Source organism: Pseudorasbora parva, chromosome 5 (genome assembly GCF_024679245.1).
Source record: "Pseudorasbora parva isolate DD20220531a chromosome 5, ASM2467924v1, whole genome shotgun sequence".
Classification (NCBI taxonomy): domain Eukaryota; kingdom Metazoa; phylum Chordata; class Actinopteri; order Cypriniformes; family Gobionidae; genus Pseudorasbora; species Pseudorasbora parva.
Genome location: NC_090176.1, coordinates 49781369 through 49809210, shown reverse-complemented (window position 1 = coordinate 49809210; position 27842 = coordinate 49781369). Strand labels below are relative to the sequence as shown.

Here is a 27842-nt window from a genome sequence, read left to right as displayed (position 1 = left end):
CCGGTGAACTGAAAATACCAATAAACAAGTAAGCTGCATTTTATCAATCTCCATTTGAGATGTTCTGCTTAATGTGTCATTCAGTCTACATTTTAGACTTGTCTTTTTTCGTCAATGATATTGCATGTTTATATAACGTTAGTCACAATGTAGGCTAACGTTACGCAGTGACTGTGATGTAGCCTAATATGAAATACAAATAGGCAAAAACATCATAGGAAAAACCATACTTCAGTTCTCAAAAATATAAATATATAACTTATATTTTTACAAAATGAATAGCCTTGTAGAAATGACTATCGTTTTAACTTATATGGTGCAAAAGGTGACGTTTGCTAGAAGGATCGAGTAAACGATCCGAGCAAAGTATCTACGGTTGTATTTTGTAATACAAAATAATATTACCCTTTGTCATTAGACACACTATTTAGTTCTCATTCATCATCTTGTTTCGAGATCCACCTATGGGAAGGGCATCCGTACCTGACCTCTGCAGAAGCATCCAATTGCACCAAGTCTGACAAGACAGGCAGGAGCGCGCAGCCAATGCCCAGTAAGGCCCCACCCCTTACCTGCAGGCATATATGGGCTACATATGCTACTGTACATCAGTTGACATTCGATTCTCGCGATCTCTGCACTGACACAGTTCGGTTAGATTTGCGCTGCTCACTTATTGTCTGCAGGAGGAAATATCGCCAGATCAGTCCTTGTATGGCTGTAAGTGGCAGGTGTTCGATGAGTGGTGTGATGGGCGGGGTCTCACTTCATATCAGTGCTCAGTCGCTGATAACTTGTGTTTCCTCCAAGACCTTATGGATAAGGGCATGTCTTTTTCCACTATTAAGGTCTATCTGGCAGCTATCTCTGCTTGTCATGTGGGTTTTGAGGGCTCAACGGTTGGGCAGCATTCTCTAATCCACAGATTTATGAAGGGCGCCCGTCACTCGGTGCCAGTCATTAGGAGTACGATCCCTGAATGGGACCTCTCCATGGTGCTGGAAGCTCTGTCTCAATTCCCTTTTGAGCCTCTGGGGAATATTCCCCTTAAGTTGCTGTCCTTCAAAACAGCCTTGCTCTTGGCCTTGGCATCAGCCAAACGTGTCAGTGAGTTACATGCATTCTTGGTCCACCCCTCGTGCATCAATTTCTCTCTGGGTGGAGATAAGGTTTTCCTCAAGCCTAATCCAGCCTTCAAATGTTTCCCTGCGTTCACATCGGAGGTGTTGGAGCTATCCGCTTTTCACCCTCCGCCCTTTTCTTCCGCGGAGGATCAGAGGCTAAATGCTCTGTGTCCAGTCCGTGCGCTACAAACGTATGTTTCTAGGACCAGCGCGTTCCGGAAGAGTGACCAACTCTGTTTCATGGGCTCCTCCTCGCAAAGGGGATCCCCTGTCTAACCAACGCCTCTCACATTGGCTTGTGGACGCTATAATCTTGGCATATGAATCAAAGGGAGTGCAATCCCCAGGGAACATCAGAGCTCATTCCACGAGGGGCTTGGCCGCCTCTTGGGCTCTGTTCAGGGGAGTATCACTGCAGGACATCTGTTCTGCGGCCAGTTGGGCTTCTCCCCATACGTTTGTTAACCTATTGTTTTGTATGGTACTTGGTGTTTCCTATTGTTGCTGTACTAGCATCTTGCGTTATCTAGACAATGCTGTCTCTAAGACACTTTCAATTTAATCAGAAATTGTTTAAACAGTCAATAAGTGGATAAATCACTACTTACTGCTTGCAGGAATACAGTTGGCACTTTCTTCAGTTTAAGACGCTGAGCGAAGCTTTCTTGAAATGGGCCGAACAAACGAACGATCTTGAATTAAATTGTTGTGGTATCGGATTATAAACGTCAACCATGACTGTTAACATTTTTTATCTGTGGGAAGGATAGAGAAGTCTCCTGAACAGCCTGGAACATGAAGTGTGTCCATGCGAGCAGCTTGTTTTGATGATTCGCTCCCATTTCCGCCTGACAATGCACGTTTGGACGGATGCAAATGTTGGGGGCGTGCATATAAATGATCCCCATCGCTTGCATCACGGTTGGGTTTATGTTAAGAAGCACTTTTTCCCCCCCTTGTGTTAATGGATTCACGAGATTTACATAAGAAGTAGGAGGCAGTGATGTTTGAGACTCACAGTATGTGATGTCCATATACTGAACTCTTATTATTTCACCATGGCAAGGTTAATACAATTTTTCATTCTAGGGCACCTTTAAATTGTAAAAATTTCTACAAAATGCCAATTTAATGTGCAGTTTGATATAATATATCAACCTTATTTTTAGGCACTGTTTTAAAGCGGATTAAAATTAGCTTGCCAAAAAAAGGCAACTATTTCCATTTTTTCACATGGCAGACGGTTTTCTGCATTTCCATTGATGATAATAATAAAGTAATCACACTGCAAAAATAATGTCCTTCCTCTGTATTTTGTCTTGTTTTCCAGTACAGAATTAGTAAATACATCTAAAAAGTAAATACATCTGATTTAAGAATGTAAAAATCATTAAAATGAAGAGAGTTCATACTAATGGGGTTCAGAAAAATAACCTGCTTTTTTTTTGACACCACTGACAGATATCTTGTCACTTAAAACTCACTTAATATTTCAGAAAACAAGACTTCATATCCTTACGTCATTAGCTTTTCAAGTAAATGTGTAAATGTGAATCTTGATTTAAGAATGTTTAGATGTTTGAACTGGAAAACAAGACAGAATCTAACTGTATCACACATGATCACAGTGTTTTGAAAAGCGTGTAAATCAATGTCTGTTTTAATGCAGATATTTCCTGAGCACCGAGGGCTCCCCGACCCGCCGCCAGCTCTTCAGGTGAGACTCATGTCCGTTCATGTTTGGTCCTCTCTACAGAACAGGACAGGAAACAGCCGTTCATCAAATGTTTTACCCAGAGCTCCTTGTTCCATGGAGAAGTATTAAAAAAATTATTTAATGAGCTCTGACAGTCGTTTACAAAAACTGACCAATAGAAGCATGTGTTCAGATGAGCATAGAGAGGGAAACCAGGCCTCTGATCTAGGTTATTATTCTTACAAATTTTAGAGAATGAAACCTTTAAATGTTGTGTGGTTTGAATAAAAACTGGTTGAAAGTAGTGGATCCATCAATGTTGCTGAATCAGGACTAGTAGATGACTCAGGCCCCGTCCACACGGAGACGGGTTTCGCTGTATACGTATAAATTTTGTACCGTATCAGCGTTTCGTCCACACAGATCCGGCGTTTTAGAAGCATGAATCCGATATTTTTCGAAACCGGGTCCCAAAGCGGGTAAATCTGAAAACGATCATCTTTCGTCTTCGTGTGTACAGCGAATCCGTATATTTTCTGAAACGGTGATGTCATCACACTACGTCCAGCACGGTGAAAGAGGTAAGGGGTACAACTACGGGCACTGGGCATGCGCACATCAATATATGTTTTGGGTTGGGGTAGGTGTAGGCATTAATAAAACACATCTGTTAAGTAGCAAATGTATTTATTGTTATTTAATTGTGAGATTTTGGCTAGCCTCCGACCACTGCTATACCCCGTCTAGCCACAACTCTTCTTCTCCGTTTTTAGTGTATTTCTGTGGCAGAATTACAGCGCCACACACTGGCCTGGCATGCAAACTACATCATTTTTTGTCCGTTTTCTTAATCCCGTGTGGACGCAGATATTTCTTGAAACGAGGAAAAAAAATGATCGGATTAGGAAAGCGCTGGCTTCGTGTGGACGAGGCCTCAGTAGTCCCATGAATTAGCAGCAGTGAGCCATTAATGGTGAAATTAATCTGCAGGAGAAGACCGAGCTCAGTTTGGGATTCTTTGTACGATTCTGCTTCTGATAAAAGCAAATGCATGGCAGTCACCAGCGATGGTAACTTTTGCGGCGCTTTAATAAAGGAGAAAAGTCCAACCAGTTTGAAAGTGCATTTAAGGGCATTTACAGACCTGTAGACCGCTTGCTTTGTTCCAAAACAGGGACTTCTTGGTTCAGATCGCTTTCACAGGGCAACATTTATTAGGCCACAATTACACTGCAGAATCTCTTGATGCACAATTCCGATTTGGTGAATTCGTTTTTTTTTTTTTTTTTGACGAGTCACTTACATTATCTTTTGCAAGCGACCCGTATGTGATATTTTTGTTTACACTGTACACTGGCGAAACAGCCCAAGACGTTCTGATCCGGAAAGGAAGTAAAACTATGTGATATGCAGTGGACACAATGGACACAGACGAAATGATGATTCAAAGGTCAGGAAAACATTCCTCTCGTAAGGCAAAAAGAGAAAAAAGAGGAGAGCCCTTGATCACAGTTCGTTTCCAGTTGGGATTGCTTTCTCACCTCAACCAAACCGCTCCAGAGTTCATTTTCAATCTGGCCGAGACCACCTCGTTCAGGCGATGTCGGAGGTGCAGATCCGAGTGCGATTCCTGTGTTCATAAACAAACCGAACTTAGTGAAAAAATGCAGCAGGTTCCAAAACAAATGCTCTGAAGGAGCCAGGTGTGAATGCATAATTTACTAATTCACTCTGCTGACCTACTTATGATGCAGTTGTCAGAATGTTATTTCAATATTTAATTCTGTCTGATAAATATATATGTGCAAAGTGAAATATTTGAAATATGGATGGCAAGTAAAAACAAGCTGTACATTATATTTTCATTTCGTTCCAGATAATGTTTTGAGTTTTAATATATTGGAAGTATGTTTAATACTGCAAATCATGCAGTATAGTATTTTTAAGCTGTAATAAATAGCAAAACAGCTGAGTTCAACACTGAGTATTTTTGTACCTTGTTAGATATTAGCTGCTCATGTTTTTTGATCATTTACTCAACCTTAGTCAAATACACATGATATACAAAAAAACTAAAATTATACTAAAGCTAATTTCTAACTGAAAGTATTGATTTTTGAAAGATTAAAACAAACTTCTTATGCCCCACTAACACTAACAGAAACAAAACCGGAAATTAAAAAGCAAATGAAAAGATTTTTAAAACTATAATAATAACCCTGCGTCTGATTGGTCCCTTTTGTGTGCAGTGTGTCCACGGTGGACTTGTTTTCCAGGAGATGTCTGACCTGTGAGCTGAATAAAGCTCACTGCACCTTCTTCAGTGCCATTTTTAGCCCCTCCAACCAACACGTCCTGCTGAACTGCAAAGGTACGAAGACCATGAATTAATAATTTACTCCTGATGAGTGACCTTTCACCCTTCTGTGAGCATTAGCACTGCAGCAGACTGCAAAAAATGACCTTCTTCCTCAGTGTTTCTGTCTTACTTTCCAGTACATTTAAACATTCTTAAATCAAGGTACATTTACTGGAGAAACAAAATGACTGAAGGTATTAAGTCTTGTTTTCTGACAAAATAGGAATTTACCAGGAAACAGGTCTAAATATCTTATATAATATCTTAATATTCCTCAGAAATCCTGAGGAAGTTTGTCATTATTGCAGTGCAGACTGACTTTTGCTCGGTTTGTTCTGCTTTTCCTGCAGGTCCAGGAGCACCGACAGTGATCATACACACTCTCAACACTGCCAGTGAGTATTCACTTTTTCATTTATCCATCTGTCCAATAGGGCTGGGTATAAATACAGACGTCCCAATTCGATTCCGATTCACTAGATCTCAACTTCATTCAAGATTCAATTTGATTTAATCAATTCAATGGTTAAATTTTCACTGGCCCCACCACCAAAAAAGTAATAAATAATAAAATAGTTAGTGTTTTTGTTGTATCCTTGTATTGTAATAAATAAGGTTATGGCACTCAAAATTTTAGATACCAGTGAAATTATCAATTATCTAATACAAATTTAAAACATCCTTAAAGACAAATACAGTTATTAATAAAAAAAATAAAAAAATAAAAATAAAAAAAATAATCAAACTACAAGCAAAAGCACAAATAAATAAATATAATAGAACAAACATACAATTGAAATAATCAGTGGATTTCAGGTTTTTAGGTATCTAACAGTAGCTTTCAAGTACAGAAATTAAATAAAGTAAAATAAATAATAAATTAAGATGAATCCTTATTAAAGTTGCAGAAGTTATTCAGTGAAGAGCAGTGAGTGATTTCTTCGTCTTTTGTTGTTTGATTAACAGTCAAGAGTAGCGGCAGGTCACGTTAGTCAAGCTCACATCAGCTGACTGTCATCTGATCACGTGTGCCTATAGGAATACGATGTCTATCACAGCATACATATATAAGCTCCTTCAGTACTATCAGCAGCAGCTATTGCGTTCCCCAGAGATCATTTAACACTTTCTCCTCTCGTCCAGTCAGGATTTAATATTCTTATTCCCCTGAATCAGGCTAAATTCCCAAATTATATTGTACATTTAATATTGTATGACATTAATGATATCTGCAATACATTATGTTGGTTCTGTTCCGTTTACCCTAAGGGGGGTTATCGCTGCTCTTTTCTAAATTCTTGCCTAGAAAAGAACCATACCGCCATTCCAAACTGTATGCTAATAGTCAATCAATCATCTTTGACGATAGTGGTCCTGACAGAATTAAAAAAACACAGACAGCAGCAGAAATATAAGGCTGTTGTCACTTTAAGGCTAATGCACATATCTAATAAACTGATACACGTGTGTTGCCTTTCTTAGTTGTTTACATTCACTTAAACCATAGCCGACTATGTTTACTAGGATACTTGCCATTGGCAGGTACATGGGATGCATGTTTGTTCATTAGTCCGTCAAGCACTAGGAGATGTGAAAAGAGAATTCATTTTATTATTTGCACGCTGTCTGAGCGCACACAAAACAGTGCAGTGCGTACGTTATTTTGCATTGCCTTGCACTTGAAGACTTAAATTTGCAAGGCTTGAAAACTTGTGCAATTGATTGCAAATCATGGCAGAACTAGCATGGCCCCGATCGGGACAGTAACAGTTCCTTCAAATGTCTGGAGCGTCTTTCACACTGTGATCATCCGCCATTTTAAGCACTGAATGAATGACAGGTACCCGCTGTAACACTGGACAAGGTAAATGAGAGGAAGAAATCTAGTAGAGAAGACTAGTACTAAGATTAACATCAATCAGATATTGGCCTGGTTTCACAGACAGGGCTTAGGCCACATCCACACGAAATCAGAACTTTCCCTATCCAATCTTTTTTTTTGGAAATATCTGCGTACACACGAAACCACTGAAACTGACTCAAAACGTTGTAGTAAACATGCCAGATTAGTATGTGGCACTGTAATTCTGCCACAGAGGTACACTAAAAACAGAAAAGAAGAGCTGTGGCTAAAAGGGGTACAGCAACGGTCGGAAGTGAGACAAAATCTCACAACAAAATAATAAATGCATTTTCTACTTACCAGATTGTGTTTTATTAACACCTACACCTACCCTAAACCTACCCTTACAATAATGCAAATACAGTAATAAAATGACGTAATGTTGATGTGAGCATGCCCAGTGGCCGTAGCTGTAGCCCTTCTAGTCTTTACCATGCGGTACGTGGTGTGATGACATAACCGCTTCACAAAATATACACGAAAACACAAGGGAGTCGGTTTCAGATTTATCCACTCTGGGACCCAGTTTTTAAAAAAATACCAGTTTCTGGCTCCTAAAACGTCGGATCCGTCTGGATGAAATGCTGATAAGATTAAAAAAAAATGTATGTATCCAGCTTAACACGTCTCCGTGTGGACGGGGGCCTTAGTTAGGCCTAAGTTTAATTAGAGCATTTAATTATCTTTTAAAAAACATTACTGATGTGCATCTTGAGATAAAACAATGGCACTGAAATATCTTAAAATATGCTGCGTTCAGTTAAAACGGCTCACACATGCATTTTATTCTGGAACTAGCATTAAGCCATGTCTGTGAAACCGATTGTGTTTAATGTTTGTGGAAATAAAAATTAACCACTTTTTTTTATTATTATTATTTTTAGCCCTACTGTCCACCCCGTTCTGCTTAAAAAACTCCATGTTGAATCATGCTTTGTGCTGTTGATCTCTCGACAGATTATTACATCCTGGAGAATAACTCTGTGCTCAAAGCTGCTCTCAGATACAAACGGGTCCAGCTGCTGGAGTACAGAAGCATCCAGACCGACCACTTCGGTAACGTGCCGCTCAGATTTACCTCATGAACCTCATGAATATTTAGTTGGTTCTCTTTTGTTTTTGCATGTGTTTACAAATGATGTCGGCTTTCAGTGCATTTTCACAAATAAAACAATTGACTCCAGCACAGCTATGCAATATGACTACAAAATCTTTGTATTTTAAATAATATTTTAATTAAGGGTGCAGATGTCAATTTTCCTAAGCTGGACTTTTCACTTTTGGACACTACTGAAGTTGATAGATTGTCATAAGCAGCACTGAACTGTTCCTCGTGTGTTTTTTGCAGAGTTGCCGCTGAAGCTCTCTTATCCACCCGATTTCTCGGAGTCCCGCACTTACGCTCTTCTGCTGATCATGTAAGCAGATCTTTGTGTGTGTGTGTGTATGTGTGTGTGTTCAGATCTAAGGATTGAGGTAGTTTGTAGTTAGAAAAACAGTGGTTCAAAGCATTTTTGCAGTGTTCACAATAATGGGATGTTGGTTTTAAGGTCAATGACACATTCTGACAGATATGCAAAATTGCTCTTTGCTTGAACATAAAAGTCAATGCCAGCAGCCATATCACCCTGGAGCCCAAGACTGGTTTCACACTGAAGCTAAGCAGGGCTGAGCCTGGTCAGTACCTGGATGGGAGACCAACTGGGAAAACCAGGAGCTGCTGGTAGAGGTGTTAGTGAGGCCAGCAGGGGGCGCTCGCCCTGTGGTCTGTGTGGGTCCTAACGCTCCAGTATAGTGATGGGGACACTATACTGACAAAGAGCACCGTCCTTCAGATGAGACGTTAAACCGAGGTCCTGACTCTCTGTGGTCATTAATAATCCCAGGATGTCCTTCGATTAAGAGGCCAAATTAGCCCATCGGCCCCTGTCCATCATGGCCTCCTAATAATCCCCATACACTGATTGGTTTCATCACTCCGTCTCCTCTCCACCAATCAGCTGGTGTGTGGTGGGCGTTCTGGCACAATATGGCTGCCGTCGTATCATCCAGGTGGAGCTGCACATTGGTGGTAAAGCGCTTTGAGCCAGAAAAGCACTATATAAATGTAAAAAAAAATTTCCAGACAATGTGATTACTAATTTAAAAATGTTTAGATATTTGTTCTGGAAAACAAGACAAAAATGCTGTGGAAGAGCATCTTTTTTTTTTATTGCAGAACTTTAAAGCAATGATTCAAAGAAGCCAAAAAGGCAGTTACATGCAAAAAAAAAGAGACCTTTCATGATGTCAAGGTTTTTGTGGACAAATGTTTGTATCAATCCCAATGGATCTGGCGTATAAAGTAGAGGCTTTGTTCATGTGGTACTGTTAGATCTAGTATTCACCTGGGTTTATGGAGGTGTGATGTGAAGTTCAACACTGCAAAAAAAGCTCTTCGTACTTAGTAATTTTGTCTTGTTTTTTAGTCTAAATATCTAAGAAATCTTAAATCAAGATGCATTTACTAAATAAGTAAAACAACATAAGTTTTTAATTAAAACGGGCAAAATGATCTGCCAATGGGGTGAGAAAAATAATCTTGTTTCTGATTGAAAATCATGTTTCCGTCCCAAACAGAAATAAGATTATTTTTCTCACCCCATTGCAGATCATTTTGCCTGTTTTAAGCAAAAACTCACTTCATTTTGATATTTTTCCCCAGAAACCAAGAAAAAAATATCTCATGTAATTTTACTTATCCAGTAAATGCATCTTGATTTAAGAATATTTAGATATTTGGACTGGAAACAAGGCAAAAATACTAAATAAGAAGAGCATTTTTTGCAGTGAAGCAGCTCTTTGGTGAATTAAACAACTCTTTGTGAGGATGTCATGCACATTTCTCATCTGTGAAAACATCACATCCCTTTGAATCTAAAAGGAGCTGTAAACACACATGATCAGAAGCAGGAGAGGCACGTTATTTAAAGGGATACTTCACCGCTTTTTCATATTAAACTGTTATTCCCTTAACTAAGACGAGTTGATACATCCCTCTCTTGTCTCAGTGCATGCTCTTAATCGCTCTGATAGCATTTAGCTTAGTGCTGTGATGCAGTGCTGCGGTGACGATCTGATAGCATTTAGCTTAGGCCACTAAGCCCAGTTCATTCACTATGGTACCAAACAAAGATCAAGTTAGAAGCGACCAAACACTTCCACGTTTTCCCTATTTAAATACAGTTACACGAATAGTTGAACAATCAAGTATGATGACATAAACTGTATTTAAATAGGGAAAACGTGGAGGTGTTTGGTCGCTTCTAACTTGATCTTTGTTTGGTACCATAGTGAATGAACTGGGCTTAGTGGGCTAAGCTAAATGCTATCAGATCGTCACCGCGCATCAGAGAAATTAAGAGCACGAGCTGAGACGAGAGAGGTATGTATCAACTCGTTTTAGTTAAGGGAATAACAGTTTAATATGAAAAAAGCAGTATCCCTTTAAGATGATGGTGTGCTGATGTGTTTTATTTTTCTGTCAGTGATGCTGCCCCCGGTGGTCAGCAGGTGAATGAGCAGTACGCAGTGGACTGGGACTCTGTGCTGGTCAGCTCGGACAGTGTGATCGTAGCTCGCCTGGACGGCAGAGGAAGCGGCTTCCAGGGCCAGAAAGTGTTACAGGATGTGCACAAACGCCTGGGAGCCGTGGAGCTGCAGGATCAGCTGGCTGCTGTTGAGTAAGAGACAACATTATACAAACCCCATTCAAAAAAATTTGGGACACTGTACAAATTGTGATTAAAAACAGAATGCAATTATGTGGAAGTTTAAAATTACAATATTTTATTCAGAATACAACATCGATAGCATAAACATGTTTAAACTGAGAAAGTGTATCATTTTAGGTGAAAAGTTGATTCTAAATTTTATGGCATCAACACATCTAAAAAAAAGTTGGGACAAGGCTATGTTTACCACTGTGTGGCTTCCCCTCTTCTTTTTACAACAGTCTGCAAACGTCTGGAGAATGAGGAGACAAGTACTTTAGGAATAGGAATGTTGTCTCATTCTTGTCTAATACAGGCTTCTAGTTGCTCAACTGTCTTAGGTCTTCTTTGGATCTTATGGATCATATTTAGATATGGCTTCTTTTTTTACCTATAAAGTTTTAGCCGGCAACGGTGAATGGCACGGTGGATTGTGTTCACCAATGTTTTCTTGAAGTATTCCTGAGCCCATGTTGTGATCTCCATTACAGTAGCGTTCCTGTATGTGATGCAGTGCCATCTAAGGGCTGAAGATCACGGGCATCCAGTTTGGTTTTCCAGCCTTGACCCTTACGCTAGTGATGTTACGTCTGACACCGATGCCCCGAAGCTTGCTTCAAACTCGAACGGTCCTTGCAATGAACTACTGCTTTGGAGCTTGTATCATTACGTCACTAGTCATGTGAAAATGCCTTCTGAAGCAAACACACTGCTTCACTCCTGTAGTGAACCACCTGACTGCTTTGACAGCCCAATCCAGTGACTGCTTTGACAGCCCAATCCAGCCCAATCCAAATGACAGGTTTGAAACCTGCCGGCTGTATTTCTTATGTGCTTTCACACATAATACTGACATACAAATACTACAAAAAATCTGTAGTGGTTTAAATGGTAAAAGCCAACTATTGGTATTTTAATAGAAACCATTAGAATTTCTGTGATGGTTTCCAACTTTTTAAAGCTACTCTGATCTTCTGTCCTTGTCTAAAGAAATAATTAAACACACACACATCATGCTTAATGTTTTATTATCAAGGTGACCACATGAAATTCCTCAGTATCTGTAAAATTCACCTACATAAATGAGTTTCACAGCACTAACACTGTTTCAGCTTTGATCGCCTCGGTAAACACGTAATAAACGGGGCGTGAACATAAGCTTACTTGCATTTTACGGTTGTCAGCTTTGTTGCATTACATTTACTTCACCAGGAGATGGTGCTGCAATTTCTATCTGAATGAAGCTTCGAGTAATGAACCATTTTCGACACAATTGTATCAGAAAGCAATAATGCTTCGAAACACTTCATTTGGCCATCACTACCTTGCGCACAGAGATTGTTCCAGATTCTCTGAATCTTTGGATGATATTATGCACTGTAGATGATGATAACTTCAAACTCTTTGCAATTTTTCTCTGTGAAACTCTTTTCTGATATTGCTCCACTATTTTTCGCCACAGCATTGGGGGAATTGGTGATCCTCTTCTGAGAAACACTGCCACTCTGAGAGGATCTTTTTATACCCAATCATGTTCCCTAATGAACTAATAAGTTGCAAATTGTCCTCCAGCTGTTCCTTTTAAGTGCATTTAACTTTTCCGGCCTCTTATTGCTCCCTGTCCCTGTTTTGGAATGTGAAGCTCTCATGAAATCCAAAATGAGCCAATATTTGGCATGACATTTCAAAATGTCTCACTTTCAACATTTCATGTTATCTATATTATATTGTGAATAAAATATAAGTTTATGAGATTTATTATTCACAATTTGTACAGTGTCCCAACTTTTTTGGAATCGGGTTTGTATGTCTGTTTTTTTATTTTGTCTGATCTAATACTGTGCTGTAAAACATGCAAAAGAAAATCATGCTTTTGTTCCAGGTACATGCTGAAAATGCCATACATTGATCGAACCAGAATTGGTGTGTTTGGTCGGGTAAGACGCAGTTTTAAGTGTCACATAGCTGATGTAATAGTAGAAACACTGATCCTTCTTCCGTCTTCACACTTTCATATTTGCCTTTTTGCAGGATTATGGAGGATATGTCACACTTCTTCTGATTAAATCCACGGAGAACTTGTTTAAATGTGCAGCGGCCATGTCGCCTGTGACAGATTGGAGTTTGTACGGTAAGTTATTGTGATGTGAATGTATTTTTTTCCATGTTCATCTTTTTTTTGGTGTGTAATATTACTATTTGAGTCTCTCCTGTGGGATTTCTTCTCGTTGTCAGTGTCAGTGTTTCTGAGCACCTGAAACGCCTCCATTGCAGTCTTGAGTTTCTTCCAGGAATGAAAAAGTCACAATATTCCTCATTTAAATAATTAAATTGCACAATAAAGGCCTGGTTGAGTTTGATAGTTGTCTGTTAAAGCTGGCGGTTATGGTAAGGGGCAGGACATTTTACAAACCAGTCACAACACACTGCTCCAGCCGACCAATCAGAGCACAGTGTGCTTTTCAGAAGGAGGGGCTTCATAGAGACGGGAACAGAGCGTTACTGACAGATTGGGAAGAGAGGAGCTGCAACAATGGAGAATATGAGGAAATAATGTGTTTTTTGAACACTAAAGCATGAAAACCTTTCCTAGTAGAGCCCAAAAACAACATCAAGACTTATAGGTCATAGGTCAGAATACATAGGTCAATCAACATAGGTCTTTAAAGAATTTAGAAATCACATTTTCCTTGATCTTTTGACATATAAGAGGTCATTGTACTATATAAATGGCAAGTTTCAGAAATCAAAACTACTTTGTTAGTCCTAAAACCGCTTTTATTGAAACCAAGCTGCTCAAACGACTCGTTTTGGATTTGTCACCTTATGACTCAATAGGCGACAAAAGACTGCGTTTTCAGAAGATCATCCCCTACTTCTACATCATTGCCTCTTTAGCTCCGCCCAGCGTCATGTAAATACGAGAATGAGACAAACACAGGATTATACCAGCAACAAAACAATAGAGACGCCTCTGAGGATTACAAGACATTTTGAACTGCTAAGTTGTGGAAAAAAAACACTCTTTGCATTGCCATCCTAAAATCTACTTTTAGTATGTTTTTTATGTCAAAATCTTGATAACTTTTTTTAAGTGGACCTCAAACACATTATAAGTGTGTTTACACTTTTATTTTGGTTCATTTGGTGTGAACCAAAAGAAAAAATACATTTAGTCCTGGTCCGTTTAGCGTTCACATTGGCATTTTAACACTGAACCTAAAGGCATAGTGATATGGTCACAATCTGATTGGTCGAATTTTATTACGTATATTTCGAGACAGAACTACTGAACATCCAAAACAAGGCAGGGCTAAAAGCGCTCATTGTACGTGCGTAGCTACATATGATGGTACTTTGACCAGCTGAGAACTTGTGAAGGGCTTATAAAATGTGTAAAGGGTTCAGAATCGCGTCAGGAATCCTGTTTCCACCACTAAATAATAAAATATAGAGTAATTGCGAGTTTATATCACAGACTTCTGACTTTATATAACAGAATTCTGAGATAAAAAAGGTGCAATTACTCTTTTTATTTTGTGTCGGAAACGGGCTTCCATAGGAATCCCTCCATCACACACACACAAACCAAGATCTGCTGCGAGGAGACGCGATTCTGACGCCTGTCCTGAACTGTGATGGGCAACGTCGTGACCATGACGAGAAAAGCAAGTGTGATTAAGCATTCTTGAGGCTTCATGTCTTGTTTTTGGTTTGTTTAGATGTCTTTGGTCCGTGTTGTGTTCATATTGAATTTGTACCACATCAGAGTTCATTTGGAAGCGGAGCGAGAACCCTTCTTTTCAGCTTGTTTGGTCAGATGGCAGCTTATTCAAACGAACCGCACTAACAGAGCAATCACACCAGGGTTTGTTTTAATCAAACCAAACATGCCAAGTGTGACCACACTCTAAAATAAAATAAAAATGCAGTTTAAACCTTTGATGTGTCTAGAACAACATAGGAGTTACAGTAGGGTGATCATATTTTTGATTACTAAAAACCAGAACACTCGGCCCAGCAATGAGATACTCAAATGACACTCGGAGTTTACTGAAAGATGCCTTATTCATTTCAATACATTTAAAGTATGCTCTCTCTGTATGGATCAAAAATTGTTATATTAGGGCCAGGACAGGACTTGTTTTAACAGACTGTATAAGCTCATCTGCACTACACTCATTATTATTATTATTATCAAATTATTAGTAATATTATTATTATACCTGCACTGTTTTTTGTTTAACATACTTTGTGTTTGCATTTATATATAATTTAACTGTATTTATCTGTATTCTTATGTCCTATTGTGAGTGTCTAGTGTTAACTGTACGCTCCAAGGGTCAGAGAGTAACGCCATTTCAAATCTCTGTATGTATATACTGTACATGTGGTAGAATTGACAATACAGTAAAGCTGACTTGACTTTGACTTGAAAACAATGTCCTGGGAAAAGAGGACGTTTGGTCACCCTAATTTCAGATCAGAGACCATCACTGTTTTCTGTTCTGTGAGTGAATCTCTCTCTCTCTCTCTCTCTCTCTCTCTCTCTCTCTCTCTCTCTCTCTCTCTCTCTCTCTCTCTCTCTCTCTCTCTCTCTCTCTCTCTCTCTCTCTCTCTCTCTCTCTCTCTCTCTCTCTCTCTCTCAGCCTCGGCCTTCTCTGAACGCTATCTGGGATTTCCTCTTCAGGACGACAGCAGATATCAGGTAAGTGCAGGTTAGATGTTGGTGAACTCAGACTTCGCTTGGATGTATTGACTGACTGTTTGTTCTCCAGTTCTCCAGTGTGCTGCAGAATCCCCAGGGCTTCAGAGACCAAACGCTCATGCTGCTGCACGCGACTGCTGACGGTCAGTGTGTGTCACAGTCTCCCATCCACACTATTCACACAGTGTGCCTGACATACACAATGCATTACACATAAATGCTCTATAAATAAATGAATAAACACTGGTCTGAATAATTCCATTTCTATAATAGTGGCCAAAAGTGATGTCCGGAAGTGATATTTGTTTTTAATGAACTTACAAGTTCAGTTAAACCATCAAAAATGACGTTGCGCAATCTACATCTTACAATCTTACAAAATCGAACAAATTTTGATTAATATTTGGGACTGAATCCGAATGCGCACAGGATAATTTCAGGCTACAGCCAAAACATGTTGCATTTGAGGTTTTCACAAAAATTAGTTCATTAAGCCCTTGTCTAGCAATCACAATGCTCTAAAATAGCAACTAAGCGTCTAAAAGTATTTGTATCTTTGTATCTTTTATCTGTTATGTCTTAAATGAGTTCACTTCAATATTAATTATTAAAATGTCCTGATATTTTACTCACCCCCATCTCATACAAGATTTACATGTCTTTCTTTCTTCAGTCAGAAAAAAATATATATTTTGAGGAAATCATTCCAGTATTTTTCTCCACATAATGGACTTCAATGGGAACCAACGGTTGAAGGTCCAAATCAATGCAGTTTCAGAGGAAGAGCTTCAGAGACTCTGACCGATCCAAGAGGAATAGAGTCTGATCTAGACAAACCATCAGACATTTTCAAGAAAAAACAAACATTTATATGCTTTTTAACCAAGATTGCTCGACTTCGTTGTTGGGATTCTTCTCAACGTATGATGTCATTACGTCGGAAAGGAAAGTACCGACCCAGTGTCGAAAAACTCCATCTCATGTTCTCCTCCAACTTTAAAATTGTCCAACATCGTTGTTTTACCTTTATTTTTGTAAAGGCCGTTTGATTTAGTCTTTGCACGTTCGTTTTAACACTGGGTCGGTACTTCCACATGTATGTCACGCTTGACCTTTCCGACGTGATGACGTCATACGCCGTGAAGTAGAAACAACACAGAAGTCATTGGTTTGAGGTTAAAAGGTATATAAATGTTTATTTTTTTCTTGAAAATGTCTGATGGTTTGTCTAGATCAGACTCTATTCCTCGTCTGGGATCTCTGAAGCTCTTCCTCTGAAACTGCATTGATTTGGACCTTCAACCGTTGGTTCCCATTGAAGTCCATTATGTGGAAAAAATACTGGAATGTTTTCCTTAAAAAAACTTAATTTCTTTTCGACTGAAGAAAGAAAGACATGAACATCTTGGATGAGATGGGGGTGAGTAAGTCATCAGGAAATTTTTGTTTTGAAATAAACTAATCCTTTAAATCAGCACCAGGTAACTTTTCAACCTTCATAATATATTTTCAAGACTCTTGTGATGATACATCGACTTACAATAGGTTGAATGACACGTCTGCCATAGCCTGATGGGGTCTGTATCGTTTATAATCGTACTTTTAAACTTCGGGTTTCGGGTAGTAACCCGAGAACAAAAAGAACTACAAAATTCGACTGCTTTACGGCATATACGTCACTTCCACCAACACACACACTTCCTTACATTCGGACGTGCAAGCCCAACTTTGTTCGTCAGATAATATAGTCATGTCCGAAGCAGCACAGACAAATAAGAAAGAAAAGGTTTTGTTGGAGGAAAGCAACAAGAGGAAATGAAAAAGTGATGTGATTAAAGGCAGGACGGGGATCAACATGTGACCAGCGTTTGCTCGTCGGCGTGAGCTGAAGGAGGCGTGCCCGACCGATGCTGTCCTGCTTGTTACGGTGAGCTACCACTCAAACATTGAACTGAAGTATCATATAGATTCTGGAAAACGGTAACCAATAGACTACTCTAATGACGCTGGCTTGTAAACGTGAGCATCGCGATTATTTGCTGTTTGAAAAAAATAAAACCCATGAAATTATATTCATATGACATGCTGAAACATCTGCCACTGACTGTACCTGGGATGAAGACATTTCACACGCGCCGCCAGAAGAACACCTGCATGTGAACTCCTCCTGCAGTGTTCAGGGGAACTGTTAGTGCTGCACCGACCCACGGGGACGCTTTTATGAAGTTATTTGGCCCGCCCCGCACCACTGTATATATTTTTACAACCCGCCCCGCACCCGCGACCATTAAATAGACATACGGGGTCCGCGGGTTATGAGACGACCCGCGCATTAGCTCAGGGCAATCAGGGTTATGTCAACAAATGCACGCGCGATGGCATCCCCTGTTGTAGGATGACAGAGCTTACGACAGTAGTTGAGGACATTATTTTTTCCCAACTGTAGGGGGACCCCGAGAGAAAAAGTTACCCAGTGCTGATTTAAGTTTGGTTAACGTTTGGTTAACTGTTGGGGAAAAACATCTAACGTGTAACATTATATTAGATCCATGCAGTACAGTAGGTCTTAAAGGAAGTGTATGTAAGATTGTGGCCAAAACTGGTACTGCAGGTGTATCCCCCTCCCACTCCCCCTCCCCCCTGACTCGAGGTTGCCAGATTGGCTGCAGGATCAGCAGGAACGTTTGTAGATCTGCAGCTGTGGTAACTAGAGCAGATCTGGCAACCCGGACCCCGAAACACTACTGACTTCGTGATTGGTCGATAGGTGGAGGGCGGAGCTTCAGGCCAAAACACAACATGTCAACATCAACATCAGTTGAGGGCTGCAACATCTTTTAAATGACAATATCCTGGCCGGACTACTGTTGTCAGTGATATAAGTATTTGAAAATAACATGATTTCTTAATGTCTAAAGACATATCAGGGACATTTTATGAATTAAAAGACATTTCTTACAAAAAGTTCCTTTAATGGTAGGGCGGGCATCACTTTTGTCCACTGCAATCATAGCATATCATTTGATTGCATTATTCTGCCACTTAGCCATTCTTGAAAATTTAGTTTGTTTTTCTTCCAGCCAACATTAATTTCCAGCACACAGCCGAGCTCATTAAGAACCTGGTGAAGGTGGGAGCGAACTACACACTGCAGGTATTAAACACCACCTGTCGGAAACATCTCTGTCTCTGTCCATTGATGGCAGTCTAGTTTCTTGATTGTTTTCTGGATGGTTCTTCTCCAGATTTATCCAGACGAGGGTCATTTTCTGTCTAAGAGCAGCGGGCGACATGTGGCCGCCACACTGAGCAGCTACTTCAGATCCTGCCTGCAGGAGGACGGGATACCCATCAGTGAGGAAGAGGAGGAAGAGGAAGAGTAGAGTGAAGATGACACACAGCACACAAACACATGCAGACACTGACACACACACCACAGTACACACAAACACACGGGACAGTGAAACACACTGGACGTTGAGACAAACATCCAGAGCAGAACGCTCAAATAAACAGCGAGAGCCAGGAGTGTGTGTGTGTGCGTTTGAACATGTATATATGCATGTGTGTAACCGTTTGGATGAAGTATGTATTAGAGCTGTGTGTGTGTGTGTGTGTGAGAGAGAGAGAGAGGGTTTCTATGTACCTGGCCTATGGATCATTATCTCTGGAAATGGATTAGAATGTTTCACATATCATAAATCACTTCGATCTCCAATTTGGCTGATGCGTTGGCCAATCACAGCACAGACTGTCCAGGTGGGACGGCTCAAGTCAGCCATTGCATGGTCCTTTTGCTTTGCTTCACTTCTTTTGCCACTTTCTGTCCGTCAGTATGTTTTCACCTTCCGGAGGATCTGCATTCGATTCCGTTTCTCACAAGCACTTGCTGGGAAGAAGCGTAAATCCATCCGTCAAAAGCTTTAGGATCTGCGTGAGGATCAGCACAAGTGCAGTGCATTCTGGGATGGATGTGTGTTGTACAGAAGAGGGCGTTCAGATGTATTTTTGACACATCAGATGGAAACACGGACTGTCTTGGATCAGGTTATTTGTCTCTGGAGGGCTTTTGTATCGCTGACTGTTTAGTTTTACTGTTGGTGGGCGGGTGGGGGGTGTTGTGGTGGCGGCTCGGGTTGATTGTTATTGTTCTCTAGTCATGTCTATAAATAAACAACTAGTCCAAATCCAACATTATTCAATTTTTATGTACTATAATTTCCCATCAGAGTCTCTGCGATTCAGCTGATGAGTCCACAAGAACAGGAAGAAATGCAAAACCGCGCAATTTTGAGAAAATATTACCTAATAATGGACAAAAGTGATGTTTGGAGGTGAATTTTTTTTTATTTTATTTTTTAAAAGCTCACAGGAAAAAGCACACATTGAGAAAAAAATGATCCGTTATAAATATTTCATTGGTTCTCTCCTGTTGTTGTATGTGTTCATCATTTCTCTAAGCAATATGCTTACAAACTCTTATAAAAATGTAGTAATATTTGAATAAAGGGGGAAGATGTCCATTTTCCTAGGCTGTACATCACTTTTGGCATCACTGAACGGCTGATCTGATCTTCAGAATAACAACAGTATTGTTGGATCAGGAAGCCAGTCCTGCATCAGAGCTCAAAGTTACCAGCAGACACAGGTAAAGATGGTGCTATTGAACATCACTGAAAACTGCAGATTAGTCTGGCATGTCAAGTATATATTTCATATGACAGGATCGCTAAATTTCCATATGATGTCAATGATGATGTTCTGGAGCCAGTGGCCGTGGGAATCGACGTTTACAAGCGGTAAATGAAGTGTTGGTCTCATTGGACTTATGAAGTAATCTTCATCACACAATATATGTCTGATATATTATAAATGTCACATTCATGTAAATAATACCATATTTTCAATTCAAAATGGCAACATTTCATAAAAAGGTTGAGAAGCTATTATTCGTTGTAGTTTTTTAATGCATTCTTTTTGTTTAGTAATTTTACGGTTTTATTTAAACATTCATTATTATGAATGTTCCTATATATTATAATGAATCTATACAATAATTCTTAATTCCTTTTGTCATAGTTCAGTGGCGTCCAATTGCAGATTCAGAGTAGAAGGGAAGGGAAGTCTTTCTAAAAACCAAATGATTGACCAGCAGATGTAGCCTGACCCACATCAAGATGTTTGGTCTGGAAACTCATTGACAGCTCAATCCGAGGGGCGGATAAACGGTTGTCTTTCAAACTCCCTCTGCACGCGATAGGATAGCGCTACACCAACCAGAGCAACGAAGGTGAAGCGGAGCTTGTAGACAGATTAAACTTTAGCCGTATCCGGTCGGCAAAACATCTTACACATCTTCCCTGTTTAAGAATGGCTTCAGTGCCGTTCTTTTCTCAGAGAAAAGCTTAACTCCAAGTCTTCCAGAGTCGCAGTCAATCAGCCTGATCAGCCAATCAGGGATCAGCAGTCAGACATGCTCTCATTCATGACTGATAGGTTTTTAGCGTGATAACTCGTAGCTGAATATTCAAGTGATCGCTATGCTAAAGTGGCATATATATACAGTAAGGTGCATCTACAATAAAGAGTGGGAGAGGGATCTAACGTGGATTACACCTGTGGTGGGAGATGTTGACTCGAAGGCTCTTTATAAATATTACCAACTCTGAGCACAGTTGAATGACTTGAATTGAAATCGAATATGCACATTGAGCAGGACATCTGCAACTTTAAACCGTCTAGACTGCACTCTATTCTTCTCTGACAGCTGCTGAAAAAGGTTTTGACCGAGCTAAATGTGTTATGTTCTGTGTACTTCACCACTGTTCCTTCCTTGGAGCACTTTTGATAGATACTGACCACTGCAGACCGGGAACAGCCCACAAGAGCTGCAGTTTTGGAGATGCTCTGACCCAGTCGTCTAGCCGTCACAATCTGGCCCTTGTCAAACTCACTCAAATCCTTACGCTTGCCCATTCTTCCTGCTTCTAACACATCAACTCTGAGGACAAAATGTTCACTTGCTGCCTAATATATCCCACCCACTAACAGGAGCCGTGATGAAGAGATAATCAGTGTTATTCACTTCATATGTTATGCCTGATCCGTGTATCTAAACATATTTTTATTATGAATATAATTTATTTATGGTTAAGTATTATTTTTTAATATTCATTATCCATTAACTAATTCAGTGAAAACATGATGAGTATTGTACTTAGGCAGATTTCTGAGGTCTTAAAATAATTTATTCTGGCATGGACATATAATATTTGTTTTAAGAGCAGAGGTTCTTACACTATAATGTGTATACAACTGATATCCCTTAAAAAATATATATAATTGCTATAATTATATCATTTTAAATTAAGAACCACTGAGTTATTATAGTGATTGTGGCATTTAATACTCTTAATGTCAGAATGCAGGTTTCTCGTGCTCTCTTTGTGTCAAACTGTGTTTCATTAAATCATCTGATCTGATGTTCACGTCATTATTCTTCTGCGGATGAGAGGATGGCTGAGGAAACAGGATTAGGCCTTCAGAGGTCAGTCATGCTCATTTTCAAAGAGAAAACACTCAACTACAAACATATATTGTGTACTTTTCTGAATGTTATTTATAGACCAGTACAGCCCATAATAACTGATGACAGTGTTTGATTGAGACAGAACAATGCTCCTTTCAGCCTGTTAAGAAATAACCGCGCTCAGCATCAATCACGCTGCTGCTAAATACAGATATAATGCTGTATAGTGTGGATATATGATGAAAAATAACAAACTGAACAAGTACTGTGTGACTCAATGTCTCTGTCATCAGGTCAGATCATCTGAAGAGATGGGAGAGCTGGTCGCCATGGTGATTTTCCCAGGTGCAGCCGATGCTAGTCATCCTCATCTTCATCACTGGTTTCGGTGGGAACGGGTTCGTCCTCGTCGAAGCACTCTCTGAAGAAGGAGATGAGCGAGTTCAGCATGTAGTGTCTGCTGATGACATCATGACCCTCATCAGGGAAGATCTGCACAGAGGTGAGAGGTCAGAGGGGCAAGAACGTGAGGTCAGAAAATGTGCGAGGTCAGAGGTTCAAGAGCATGAGTTTAGAGGGTAGTGTGCGTGAGGTCAAGAGGGTTAAGAGTGTGAGGTCAATGGGTCAGGCGCATGAGGTCAATAGGTCAAGCGCACAAGGTCAATGGGTCAGGCACGTGAGGTCAATGGGTCAAGTGCATGAGGTCAGAGGGTAAAGCGGGTGAGGTCAGAGGGTCGAGAGCGTGAGGTCAATGGGTGAGGTCAGAGGGTCAAGAGTGTGAAGTCAATGGGTCAGGTGGGTGAGGTCAGAGGGTCGAGAGTATGAGGTCAATGGGTCGAGAGCGTGAGGTCAATGGGTCAGGCGGGTGAGGTCAGAGGGTCGAGAGTGGGAGATAGAAAAGTGCGAGAGGTCAGAGGGTTAAGCGGCTATGGTCAGAGGGTCGAGTGTGTGAGGCCAGAAAGTGCGTGAGGTCAGAGGGTAAAGAGAGTGGGGTCAGAGGGTGAGGTCTGAGTGGGGTCAGAGGGTAAAGAGAGGGGTCAGAGGGTAAAGAGAGTGGGGTTAGAGGGTAAAGAGAGTGGGGTCAGAGGGTAAAGAGAGTGGGGTCAGAGGGGTGCAGGTGCCTGTCAGTGTGAAGGACTCACCTGTAACCTGTAGTTTACATTAATCACAGACAGCAGCTTCACTAGCTCTGCAGTGTGTTGGAAATGAACGTTCGCTAATAGAAAGAGAGAAAGAAGTCGTCATGTGACGATGCAGCCGTTCTGTCTGAAAGCCCCTTTCAGTCATTTCACTCGACGGCCATCTTTGAAGCGCCTCTCAGGCAGCCGCTTCGATCGTGCAAGTACATTACTGGTGTTGTTTCATGAGCTCACCATCCGCTGTCCCGTGCAGAATGAGGAAGCGTAACATCTCAGAGTGTGTGTCGTTCTGCAGGAGGCTGGACATCTGAAGGACACACAGTTAAAGTTGAGCCTCTGGTCACACTGCACTGTCAAATTTCAGCTTTCAACACGCAATTATTGAAATTAAAGAAATCATATTTTCAATATTTAATAAGCAATTTAATAAGGTATTTTTAAAAGCAACTTTCCCCAACACTGAATGTCACGCACCTTAATTCTTAAATCACACAGTAGCAACAACATCTCACCTTATATTTGAGCTCATTCTGTGTGGGGAAGCCAAAGTATCTCTCCGTGAAGGCGGAAGCTGAGTCGAAACACACAATGTGCACACGGTGAGTGTGTGTGCACGTGTATGTGTGTGTGTGTGTGTGTGTGTGTGTGAGTAAGCATGCGTGTGTGCGTGCGTGCATGAGTGAGTGTGTGTGTGTGCATGTGCGTCTGTGTGTGCAAGTGTATGTCTTGTGCGCACGTGTATGAGTCTTGCATGTCTGTGTACGCGTGTGTGTGTGCATGTGTGTGAGTGTGTCTGTGTGCATGTCTGTGAGTGAGTGTGTCTTGTGTGTGTGTGAGTGTGAGTGTGCGTATGTGTTTGTAAATGGGTGTGTGCATGTTTGTGAGTGTGCCTGTGTTTGTGTTTGTGTGTGTGCATGAGTGTGTGTCCGTGTGCAGGGCCGCATCAAGACTATAAGGGGCCCCTGGGCTTTTACCTCTTGAGGGGCCCTTCATCCATTGGAACTGCATAATTAATCGTTAAAAGTTATGGTCCCACCCCTTTTACCCCACCAGGTGGCAACAAGTGACTGTTAAATATGCATTTGTCATTGAATCATTCTCAATTTTACTCAATCTTTTTAATCACAAAGCCTTTTATTTTACGGGAATAAATGGTATTTAAAAACATCCAAATCTATAGGTCTGTTATATAAAATACACAAATAGTGAAAAAAGTGCACTTCCAGGTACTTAAAGACACCATGAATAGGAACTAAAATGTGCTTTTAATACATTTTATTTTTTTTAAATATAGAGATAGTATGTTAAAAACACATTTTAGTTCCTATTCATGGCGTCTCAAAATGTTCTTAAGATTATCGTCGAAACGTATGATAAGGCCTATTTAATTATATGTAGCCTATGCAGAATTTTTTGTATCAATTTTTTTATTACAACTTTTTGTATCAGCTTTTCCACAGCTCTAGTGTGGTGGTGGCTAGCTAACTACTGGGAGCTTAACTAAGTTGTTAAGTTTAAAAGGAGTTAATTATTTTGACAGACTATCATCTAGCTATCTGCTGCTAGCCTACTGTATCACATACCGGTACATGGTGGTGATTCCTTTTCCCCTTCACCATCACTGTTCTGATGTTCTACTTTATCTTGCGCTGTTTTTCTGTTTTGCGCACTACTTTTATATTACGGGACATTGCTGTCACACAGTGGCGGAGCCAGGATTTTTTTTTTAGGGGTGGCCGGGCAGGGGCCAGCAACCATTCTGCGGTGGCACAGAAATCTTTGTTATTTCAACATAAAAATTAGTTTGACTATTATATACTGGACTGTTTTAGTGCATACAACACAAATGAATACAGTTCATCTGTACTTAATTGTAATTGAGATAGTATAGTGAATTAGATCATGGAATACTGAGTGAATTTGACCATTTCTTAGTGTTATTCCCCACCTCCAGGCTTACATTATAGCTAAAGTTTAACCTGCTCAGTTAGTTTGGTTCTGGTTCTCAAAAACCCAATAGCTTGTTCTCCATTGTTGCATCTTTCATGGATGAGACATGCAGATAACTACATAGCCTAAATTATTCAATCTTCTTTGAAATTTATATAATCAATTAACTCTTCAACAGTTCTGAGTTAGTCTGTAAGGACTGTTTCTAAACCTTGCAACTGAGAAAGTAAAGACTGAATGTTAGTAAAGACTTTCTATATTAGTTGTCAAAAAAATAATTGCAACAGTTCTGTCAAAAATTAAACTCAGTAAAAGAAAAAAGTGTGTTCTCTATTGAATCCCTAAGAATATTAATTTATTTAAATTATATAATCAGGACAGAAGTCAACATTTTATTTGATGCATTTAAAGGGGGGGTGAAATGCTGTTTCATGCATACTGATCTTTTTACACTGTTAAAGACTTGGAATCCCATACTAAACATAGACAAAGTTTCAAAAGTTAAGGTGGACGTTTGATGGGAGTATTTCTTTGTCAAAAATACTACTTCCGGTTAGTCATAAGTTTCGGCAAGTTTTTTGAGATCATGCGTCCCCATTGACGTTAGTGGGGGCGGAATTTCCTTGTATGGGCCTTACGGACAATTCTACCGGAAGCGCGTGAGAGAGAGCGAGGGAGAGAGCGAAAGCAACAGGCTACGCCCATCAAAGCGCTGGCTTGTAGGATGCTAAACAGGTGATATAACCAGTAGCTACTGACTTACCCACTGATAGGCCGGCGGTCGATCTGTATTAGCACTTTCCTCACGCGACGGGCGAATCACTTTCCTCACAGAGCGACTCACTTTCCTCACGCGGCAGGCGAATCACTTTCCTCACAGAGCGACTCACTTTCCTCACGCGGCGGGCGAATCACTTTCCTCACTGAGCGAATCACTTTCCTCACAGAGCGAATCACTTTCCTCACAGAGCGACTCACTTTCCTCACGCGGCGGGCGAATCACTTTCCTCACTGAGCGAATCACTTTCCTCACAGAGCGAATCACTTTCCTCACAGAGCGACTCACTTTCCTCACGCGGCGGGCGAATCACTTTCCTCACTGAGCGAATCACTTTCCTCACAGAGCGAATCACTTTCCTCACAGAGCGACTCACTTTCCTCACGCGGCGGGCGAATCACTTTCCTCAATGAGCGAATCACTTTCCTCACAGAGCGAATCACTTTCCTCACGCGGCGGGCGAATCACTTTCCTCAATGAGCGAATCACTTTCCTCACAGAGCGACTCACTTTCCTCACTGCAGCGCGCTGCTGCACACGTCATTATTTAGCTCCGCTCACATGACACGCCCCCACCCGCTCGGCTTTTTTCGGAAAGACTCGGAACAGCGCATCTTTCTTATATAATTATAAAAAAAATAAAGACTTTTCGGAGATATGCAGGATGCAATGCTACTCTATAGGTACTCAAGATTGACATGACACTGACTGAAACTGAGTGTTTCACCCCCCCTTTAAATACATTGTTGTTTGTGTAGGCTACTTTACAAGTTAAAGCAAAATAAGCGCCTATATTTCAGTAAATGCAGAGTGCTCACATTTATTTGAGCATTAAAAAAAACGTTTTATCAGCTTATGCCTTCGGCTATATTGCTATATTGCATGGTGGAATATTTTAGAACAGTTTTGATGCAACTTTAAACACGTTTTGTTTTATTATTTTATACCATAATAGATTACTGAAATACGATTTTGCATGTTGGTAGTTTCTTTTGTGCTTTATTTCAAGTGATATAGCCTATAGCGCGTCTGAGCGCGCCACATTTCCGCGTGATATTCAAGAGTGCGCTTTTCTTGGAATCTAACAGAAGTGTCACCAGTTTTCACATACGTCTTTTGAGCGAACATAATTTTACCGGTGAGGGATCATGATGATTGCGTATTATTGAGCGGAGTCACACCGGTCCGCTTCGCTCATTACAGGCTCGGTCTTTCTCTTCAGAACGCCCTTGTATTGACAAATGGTCGGGTTTAAATCGGGCTCATAATTACAGTTAATGTGTCGGGCAGGGCCAGGCTCGGACAAAATAAGGGGCTCGGTATAGAGTCGGGCTTGATTTTTTGAGCTCTAAGCTCCAACTGTGACTGATGATTGCAGGGTTCATTGAGTGAGAGGGTTTGACTGACATTTCTCGAGCAGGACTTGCAAAGCCCGCATGTGCATTCAACGCGATAAAGCGTAATTTTAAAGGGACAGCCAACATTTTATAAAATCCGGTTACAAAATTTTCCGGCATCATCGGGGCCCTCCCCCAGCCCGGGGCCCTGGGCTTAAGCCCAGGTAAGCCCGTGCATTAATGCGGCCCAGTCCGTGTGTGCGTATGTGTTTGTGCATGGGTGTGTGTGTGTGTTTGAGCATGTGCATGAGTGTGTGCGTGTGTATGAGTGTGTCTGTGTGTGCGTATGTGTTTGTGCGTGCATGAGTGTGTGTCTGTAAGTGCGTGTGTGTTTGTGTGTGTGCCTGTTTGTGCGTATATGTTTTTGCGTGGGTGTGTGCGAGTTTGTGTGTGTGTGTCTGTGAGTATGTGTTTGTGCGTGGGTGTGTGCGTGTTTGTGAGTGTGTCTGTGTGTGTGCATGAGTGGCGTGTCTGTGTTTGTGCGCGAGTGTTTGTGTGTCTGTGTGA

The 27842-nt window shown here is 40.6% G+C and overlaps 2 protein-coding genes and 1 pseudogene across 4 annotated transcripts in view; 2 read left to right on the top strand and 1 right to left on the bottom strand.

Moving 5' to 3' along the window:
• Nucleotides 1–19070, top strand: part of LOC137075725 (inactive dipeptidyl peptidase 10-like) — a 94300-nt gene extending 75230 nt beyond the window's left edge. For all 3 annotated transcript variants that reach the window (XM_067444634.1, XM_067444635.1, XM_067444637.1), the window contains 12 exons: nt 2794–2841; nt 5070–5191; nt 5530–5574; nt 8040–8138; nt 8431–8500; nt 10610–10804; nt 12717–12771; nt 12866–12965; nt 15484–15542; nt 15613–15685; nt 18623–18696; nt 18788–19070. In XM_067444634.1, coding sequence (XP_067300735.1) covers nt 2794–2841; nt 5070–5191; nt 5530–5574; nt 8040–8138; nt 8431–8500; nt 10610–10804; nt 12717–12771; nt 12866–12965; nt 15484–15542; nt 15613–15685; nt 18623–18696; nt 18788–18925 — 1078 coding nt within the window. In that variant the 3' untranslated portion in view covers nt 18926–19070. The remainder of the gene's footprint in view (nt 1–2793; nt 2842–5069; nt 5192–5529; nt 5575–8039; nt 8139–8430; nt 8501–10609; nt 10805–12716; nt 12772–12865; nt 12966–15483; nt 15543–15612; nt 15686–18622; nt 18697–18787) is intronic.
• LOC137076239 (5S ribosomal RNA) lies at nt 8693–8808 on the top strand (annotated as a pseudogene).
• A 2875-nt stretch (nt 19071–21945) lies between the features above and the next one.
• Nucleotides 21946–27842, bottom strand: part of LOC137075721 (inactive dipeptidyl peptidase 10-like) — a 36301-nt gene continuing 30404 nt past the window's right edge. Inside the window, exons 23-26 of the mRNA XM_067444632.1 lie at nt 23723–23781; nt 23445–23517; nt 23214–23287; nt 21946–22563 (exon numbers count right to left, since the gene is read on the bottom strand). Coding sequence (XP_067300733.1) covers nt 22429–22563; nt 23214–23287; nt 23445–23517; nt 23723–23781 — 341 coding nt within the window. The 3' untranslated portion in view covers nt 21946–22428. The remainder of the gene's footprint in view (nt 22564–23213; nt 23288–23444; nt 23518–23722; nt 23782–27842) is intronic.